This window comes from Chaetura pelagica, unplaced genomic scaffold, assembly GCF_000747805.2.
Source record: "Chaetura pelagica isolate M959 unplaced genomic scaffold, ChaPel_1.0 scaffold677, whole genome shotgun sequence".
Classification (NCBI taxonomy): Eukaryota; Metazoa; Chordata; class Aves; order Apodiformes; family Apodidae; genus Chaetura; species Chaetura pelagica.
In genome coordinates, this window is record NW_009953987.1 from 368,933 (window position 1) to 376,373 (window position 7,441).

Here is a 7,441-nt window from a genome sequence, read left to right on the forward strand (position 1 = left end):
TGCTGTAACTGCAGAGCTGCACTGGAGCAAGATGCACCTCTGCTGGGGTGGGGCTTGGAGTAAAAAGCAGAGCTGCTGACCAGACTCTTTCCTGATCTGTTGTTAACAGTGAAGAAAACAATTTAAGAAAGGTTGCTCTAGCATCTTGGTGATTCCAAAGATTGTGGTCCACCCATGAAATGCCTACTGATGCAAAGTTATGAGTTGTCTGCTCTTTTGAATGTTCCAAGCACTAGCAAATTTAGCTATTTAGCAAAATTAGCAAATTTGATCCAATTAGATGATCCCAGTGCCTATAGTGAGAAACTTTTAAAGCTCTGAACTAGACATGGTGACACGTAACTTGGTATGAACACAACTCCTGCATTTATGTAAGACATTTCAGTAATCATTAGGAAATGTTGCCAGTGATTAAGCATCTGCATTTTTCATGGCTGATTATTTAGAAATCCAAATATTTCAGTGTGTCAGCCTTTGAGAGTTCTGACCTGTATCCATCAGATGGCACAGGAGACCATTCTTAGAGCCACCAAGGGGCTACTAAACGTGTACCTGAGATGCCATAACAACATTGTGACTTCATTGGCAATGAGAAGCATTGAACTGAGGACATATATATATATGGATATGGATATAAATATATGGATATTTTGCTTACATTTTTTAGTGCTGTCTGTTTCTTCCTGTATTTCCAATAATGGAATCTTCTCATTTCAGTACAAGTACAAGGAAGGTTACCGCAAGCAGCAGGGACACCACATTGGCTTCCGCAGCTTACAGGACGATCCCAAGATGTTGTGGTCAATGCAAGTAGCTAAGATGCAGAGTGAGAGGGAGTACAAGAAAGATTTTGAAAAGTGGAAGACAAAGTTTAATATGCCTGTGGACATGTTAGGCTTCCTTCTGGCCAAGAAATGCCAGGAATTGGTTAGTGATATAGACTACAAACGGATACTGCACCGCTGGACTTGCCTGCCAGACCAGAATGATGTCACCCAGGCAAAGAGGGTCTACGAACTACAGAGTGATGTAAGCTTCCTCTGGATTGAAATAGTTTATTTTTTGTAAGACATTTACTACTCAGTGAAAAGTATCTTTGATGGCTCTCTTTTGATGTCAGTATAGATCAGATTGGAGCTAAAATAACAGGTTACCTTTTAATGAAAATATATGGTATAATAAATGACCAGGGAAATAAACTAGTATGGTTTTGATTTTTTTCCTTAACAGAATCTGTATAAGTCAGATCTACAATGGCTCAAAGGTATTGGATGGAGTCCACTGGGAGCATTGGAGACTGAAAAGAATAAAAAAGCTTCTGAAATACTGAGTGAGAAGAAGTACCGGCAGCACCCAGACACTATTAAGTTCACGAGTATCCCAGATGCCATGGATATTGTTCTAGCAAAATCTAATGCCAAAAATAGAAGTGATGTAAGTTTCCTCTAGAGACAGAATATGATTCAATGATTCAATTAAACTTTAATATATATTTGTTAAAAAGTTCTCCATATCAGAATATGTGCTTAAAATACACAAATACCAGATGCTGACAATCAGTGCCTTACTGCTCTGCTGTCACAAAGTACTATGTCTTGTTCAGAAGATCAAAGTCTTCAGTACTGTGTAACTTACTCAGTAATAACTGCAAACAAGACATTAACTGTGCAGTATGTAAATGTATTGTCACAATGTTGTTTCCTTGACATTTCAAGGATGTAAATAAGAAAATAGGTGATATTTCAGTAAGAAGAAATGGTATTATTTCATTTTAATATCTTGTGTTGCTTACAATACTCACACTTGAGTGGTACATCTTTGCTTTGCTGTTGTAGAGAAAAGACAAGCTGAATTTACTGCTATGCACGTGAGCCCTTTATCAGACAAGTTTTATTTGTCTCTCTACAGATACTCTATAGAGAAGCTTGGAACAAGGACAAGACTCAGGTTCATATCATGCCTGATACACCTGAAATTCTGCTGGCTAAATCAAACGTAATTAACACAAGTGATGTAAGTGCGTGTCTACAATATTTTTTTTAATGGAATTTGGAATTACATATTGTGGGTCTAGTTTAAAATGCAGTAGAGTAATTCTGCAACTCTAACAGCTGTAAACACACCTGTGATCTTTTCCCATGAAAATTTATATGCACAGGGAAGCCTGAGTGAAATTATTGAAATATAAAATGGAAGCATTGTACATATGGGTTCAGCACTTTTTAGTCAAGCTGTAAAATGTCTGATTAAATTGAATTGCCACTTTAGAATTACAAAGATTTTTGTAATGTACATCCAATTTCTGGTTATAATGGAACACATACAGACTTCATGCAAAGATAAGTGTTAAGAGAACTCAGAAAGACAAAAACAATTGCAATTGAAATTGGGTGTAGAAAATCATGGGGCTGTATTTTTTACCTCAGTAGAAGACTGCGAATCATTCAGGTTAGTATGTTAAGTAAAAGAAAATTTTGGTCTTGAATGAGTTAATCAGTAAACATAGAGATAGTTATTTTGAAATATTTTATATCATCATACAAATTATTAAAAGCAAATTAAGGAATTAAATTTGATTAATGAAACAGTCTTGGGGTGTTGTAATTTATTTTTAGTAAGCAAGAAAGGAAGGTTGTAGTATTGAAAACCTCTAGAGAGCTTGATTTTTAACAGTTCCTTTGAATCTTTCTCCAACAGAAAAAATATAAGTTGGGATATGAGGAGATGAAGAGGAAAGGCTATGACCTCCCTGTGGATGCAATACCCCTCAAGTCAGCAAAGGCATCTAGAGACATAGCTAGTGAAGTAAGTCTGTCATAGTGAAAATAATAGTGATAATAAAGCTGGTACAATTCTTCATGGCATAAATAGAAATAAATACAATAACTTAAAATGAGACAGTAGATAACTATTTAAAAATCAGCTAATATCTTCTGGAAGTGCAATAAGACCATTAAAAATGTTGGAAAATTTTGGGGAAAAAAATACTAATACAAAGATTTTAACAAGTGTATTAAAATAGAAATTGAAATTGCAGCTTCAAAGGAGATGGTAATTGTAGTTTCTGCATTAAATTAGTACAAATACAAAACTGGGTACAGAAAGCAGCTCGGCCACCACATCGGGGCCCGGAACATAGAGGATGATCCCAAGATGATGTGGTCCATGCACGTAGCCAAGATCCAGAGTGACAGAGAGTACAAGAAAGCTTTTGAGAAGTCCAAGACACACTTCAGTAGCCCAGTGGACATGCTGGGAGTTGTACTGGCCAAGAAATGTCAGGAGCTGGTCAGCGACGTTGACTACAAGCATCCTCTGCATCGGTGGACCTGCCTGCCAGACCAGAATGATGTTGTACAAGCCAGGAGAGTGTACGACCTTCAGAGTGATGTGAGTTGTTGTTTACTGACTGTGTGGAAACCAGCAGGGTCTGTTGTGTTCTGTTATTTTGTTGGGGAAAGTACAGGTGGGGAGGATAATCCACACTGATTCTGTAGGACTATGTTCTGGCTGTGCTACCTGGCTGGGGGTTGGTGTCTTAAACAGTCAGGTTGAAGTTAGTGTGAGGTCATTCTTTATGGTAACAGCACAGTCCTGTTTTGCCTTGAGCATTTAGGGGAAGGAATTTTGTGTCTGGAGTTCTGTAACTTAGGGGAAGGTCAATGTAATCAAATGTTTTCTTGTGGGGGACCAGCAGTGGCCAAAGCCAAGCCATGTGTGCAGAGACATGTAGTAGGACGAGCATCAGTGATGCTCTCTAAAGCACCTCTCCTGCCTCTCTAACCTGGACATTGCAACATGGGGCAGGACTTTCCAGGTGACACTAAGATTTATGTGCAGAAGAAGGTGAAGGGAAAGTATTGGGGTTTGCTTGTCACCTGCTTGTGCTTGGTGAGCAAGTGGAGACAGGCTGAAGGCAGCTGAGCTGGCCAGGAGTGACTTTCATGGTGCAGGGGGGGAGGAGACAGCAGAATGAGTTTTGGTAGCAGAGCTGCCCTTGTTAGGAGGAGTGGCTGCATGGGGTGAGGAGGTGTCTGAGCTGCTTTGTGTCCTGGCCTGTCCTTTCAGAATGTGTACAAGTCTGACCTGCTGTGGCTGAGGGGCATTGGTTGGTCCCCAAGTGGTTCTCTGGATGATGAGAAGAACAAGAGGGCGAGCCAAATCCTGAGTGACAAGAAGTACCGGCAACACCCGGACACCATCAGGTTCACCAGCCTCCCCGACTCCATGCCCATGGTTCTGGCCAAGCACAACTCTGCAATTATGGACCAGGTGAGACTCCTGGCATGTGCAGCCTGAGGGAAACAAGGCCCTTCCTCCCCAGGGTGCTGGGCTGCCTGCTTCCAGGGCCTGGGTTTGTCAAGGGGGATGTTGCATCCTTGTCTAGCGTGGGGGCTTCTGATCCTTGGTTGAGCTGTGATTCTGTGGTGAGGTTGGAGCAGTGATGGGTGCAGTGTGGGAAAGCAAAGGGGGAAGCATAAAGAAGTCTTCTGGGCAAGGCAAGGTGTTTGTGAGTGAGTGCAAGTGGAGGCCCCTGGCTGCAGATCCTTGAGGTGATTTTCTCTCTGAGTGTGCTGCCTCGTGCTCCTGTGCTTCTCATGTCCCACTCTTGTCACTTTTGCAGCGCGCGTACACGTCAGCCTGGGAGAAGGATAAAACCAGCGTCCACATTATGCCGGACACCCCTGGGATTTTGCTTGCCCAGCAGAACAAAGTGAACTTCAGTGAGGTGGGTGTTTGAGCTGGGGTGACGTGTCCAGCTGTGGTTGGTGCTGTGGCTGGGGAAGAAGAGCTGTTTGAGGGGAACACTTGTTTTTCTTTCAGAAACTGTACAAGCTTGCGATGGAGGAGGATAAGAAGAAGGGCTACGACATGAGGGTAGATGCCATTCCCATCAAGTCTGCCAAGGCTTCCAGGGACATCGCCAGTGATGTAAGTACACGGGAGCCCTTGGTGGCACACCTTATCAGATGGGGAAGGACCCAGCAAGGATCTTCTGCTGGTAGATGCCTGTTCACACATGGTGATCTCGCCAGACTCCATTAGCAAAGCTCTTGCAGGGAGGACCTGTTCCAGAACAGTGTCAGAGGAAGAAGAGCAGGTCAGGAACTGACTGAGTTTCTCTCCCCCACAGTACAAGTACAAAGAAGGCTACCGCAAGCAGCTCGGCCACCACATTGGGGCCCGGAACATAGAGGATGATCCCAAGATGATGTGGTCCATGCACGTAGCCAAGATCCAGAGTGACAGGGAGTACAAGAAAGCTTTTGAGAAGTCCAAGACACACTTCAGTAGCCCAGTGGACATGCTGGGAGTTGTATTGGCCAAGAAATGTCAGGAGCTGGTCAGTGACGTTGACTACAAGCATCCTCTGCATCGGTGGACCTGCCTGCCAGACCAGAATGATGTTGTACAAGCCAGGAGAGTGTACGACCTTCAGAGTGATGTGAGTTGTTGTTTACTGATTGTGTGGAAACAAGAAGTGTCTGTTCTTTTGAGTTTCTTAATTGGGAAGGTCCCAGTTACAAGGATAAGTCTAGTCTGCTTCTATGAGAAGGAGACTCTGTGGCTTTATTATCTTGCTGAAGCATAGAGTCGCTGAATTATTTCACTGTGAAGGGGCCTTACAGCTCCTCTAGTCTCATCCCTCCTGGAATGTGCAGGGATATTTTCCACTAAACCAAGTTGATCCAAGCCGCATCTAGCATTTTGTTAGACATTTTCAGAGAAGGGGTATCAACAACTTCTATGGGCAAACTGTGACAGAGTCTCACCACCCTTACAGGAAAGAAGTTTTTCAAAAAAATCTAATCTAAATTGGACCTCTTTCAGTTTTAAAAGCTGTTGCCCTTGTGTTTCTCTTGAAAAGAAATTTTCAATTTCAACCTTCCTTATTAAAGTCTCTTGACCCATCTTACAGATCATGAAACAATTAATCAGTCCAACCTTCCTTTTTTATGAGATTTAATAAAGAATAGTTAGGGATGATGTTTGTGTGGGATCATACTTTATGCTCACAGCCAAGGCCTGTTTTGCCTTGAGCAATCTGTGAGAGCATTGCTGTAGGTGGCTGGAGTTCTGTGTGTCAGGGGAAGGGCAATGGAGTAAAATGTTTTCTTCTGGAGGAGCAGCACTGGGCAGATGCAAACCATGTGTGCAGAGGGAATTGGAATGAAGAGAGGTAGGTGATGTGGTATAAAGGATTTCTTGTGCATCTGCCAGGTGGACATTGCCAAATAGGTCTGGTCTTTCATATAGAGACTAAGAAGATGGGGAGGGGAAGGTATTGGGGGTTGATTGTCACATGCTTGTGCTTGGTGAGCAAGTGGAGACAGCTGAGCTGGCTAGGAGTGCCTTTCATGGTGCAGGGTGGGATGAGGCGGTGGAATGAGTTTTGGTAGCAGAGCTGCCCTTGTTAGGAGGATTGGCTGCATGGGGTGAGGAGGTGTCTGAGCTGCTTTGTGTCCTGTCCTTTCAGAATGTGTACAAGTCTGACCTGCTGTGGCTGAGGGGCATTGGTTGGTCCCCAAGTGGTTCTCTGGATGATGAGAAGAACAAGAGGGCGAGCCAAATCCTGAGTGACAAGAAGTACCGGCAACACCCGGACACCATCAGGTTCACCAGCCTCCCCGACTCCATGCCCATGGTTCTGGCCAAGCACAACTCTGCAATTATGGACCAGGTGAGACTCCTGGCATGTGCAGCCTGAGGGAAAGAAGGCCCTTCCTCCCCAGGGTGCTGGGCTGCCTGCTTCCAGGGCCTGGGTTTGTCAAGGGGGATGTTGCATCCTTGTCTAGCGTGGGGGCTTCTGATCCTTGGTTGAGCTGTGATTCTGTGGTGAGGTTGGAGCAGTGATGGGTGCAGTGTGGGAAAGCAAAGGGGGAAGCATAAAGAAGTCTTCTGGGCAAGGCAAGGTGTTTGTGAGTGAGTGCAAGTGGAGGCCCCTGGCTGCAGATCCTTGAGGTGATTTTCTCTCTGAGTGTGCTGCCTCGTGCTCCTGTGCTTCTCATGTCCCACTCTTGTCACTTTTGCAGCGCGCGTACACGTCAGCCTGGGAGAAGGATAAAACCAGCGTCCACATTATGCCGGACACCCCTGGGATTTTGCTTGCCCAGCAGAACAAAGTGAACTTCAGTGAGGTGGGTGTTTGAGCTGGGGTGACGTGTCCAGCTGTGGTTGGTGCTGTGGCTGGGGAAGAAGAGCTGTTTGAGGGGAACACTTGTTTTTCTTTCAGAAACTGTACAAGCTTGCGATGGAGGAGGATAAGAAGAAGGGCTACGACATGAGGGTAGATGCCATTCCCATCAAGTCTGCCAAGGCTTCCAGGGACATCGCCAGTGATGTAAGTACACGGGAGCCCTTGGTGGCACACCTTATCAGATGGGGAAGGACCCAGCAAGGATCTTCTGCTGGTAGATGCCTGTTCACACATGGTGATCTC

General features: G+C 44.3%; 1 protein-coding gene across 1 annotated transcript in view; it reads left to right on the forward strand.

Moving 5' to 3' along the window:
• NEB (nebulin) overlaps nucleotides 1-7,441 on the forward strand; it is a 114,010-nt gene that overhangs the window by 28,054 nt on the left and 78,515 nt on the right. Inside the window, exons 33-44 of the mRNA XM_010002256.1 lie at nucleotides 718-1,029; nucleotides 1,231-1,434; nucleotides 1,909-2,013; nucleotides 2,698-2,805; nucleotides 3,079-3,390; nucleotides 4,069-4,272; nucleotides 4,625-4,729; nucleotides 4,825-4,932; nucleotides 5,135-5,446; nucleotides 6,479-6,682; nucleotides 7,035-7,139; nucleotides 7,235-7,342. Of these exons, the coding sequence (XP_010000558.1) occupies nucleotides 718-1,029; nucleotides 1,231-1,434; nucleotides 1,909-2,013; nucleotides 2,698-2,805; nucleotides 3,079-3,390; nucleotides 4,069-4,272; nucleotides 4,625-4,729; nucleotides 4,825-4,932; nucleotides 5,135-5,446; nucleotides 6,479-6,682; nucleotides 7,035-7,139; nucleotides 7,235-7,342 (2,187 nt within the window). The remainder of the gene's footprint in view (nucleotides 1-717; nucleotides 1,030-1,230; nucleotides 1,435-1,908; nucleotides 2,014-2,697; nucleotides 2,806-3,078; nucleotides 3,391-4,068; nucleotides 4,273-4,624; nucleotides 4,730-4,824; nucleotides 4,933-5,134; nucleotides 5,447-6,478; nucleotides 6,683-7,034; nucleotides 7,140-7,234; nucleotides 7,343-7,441) is intronic.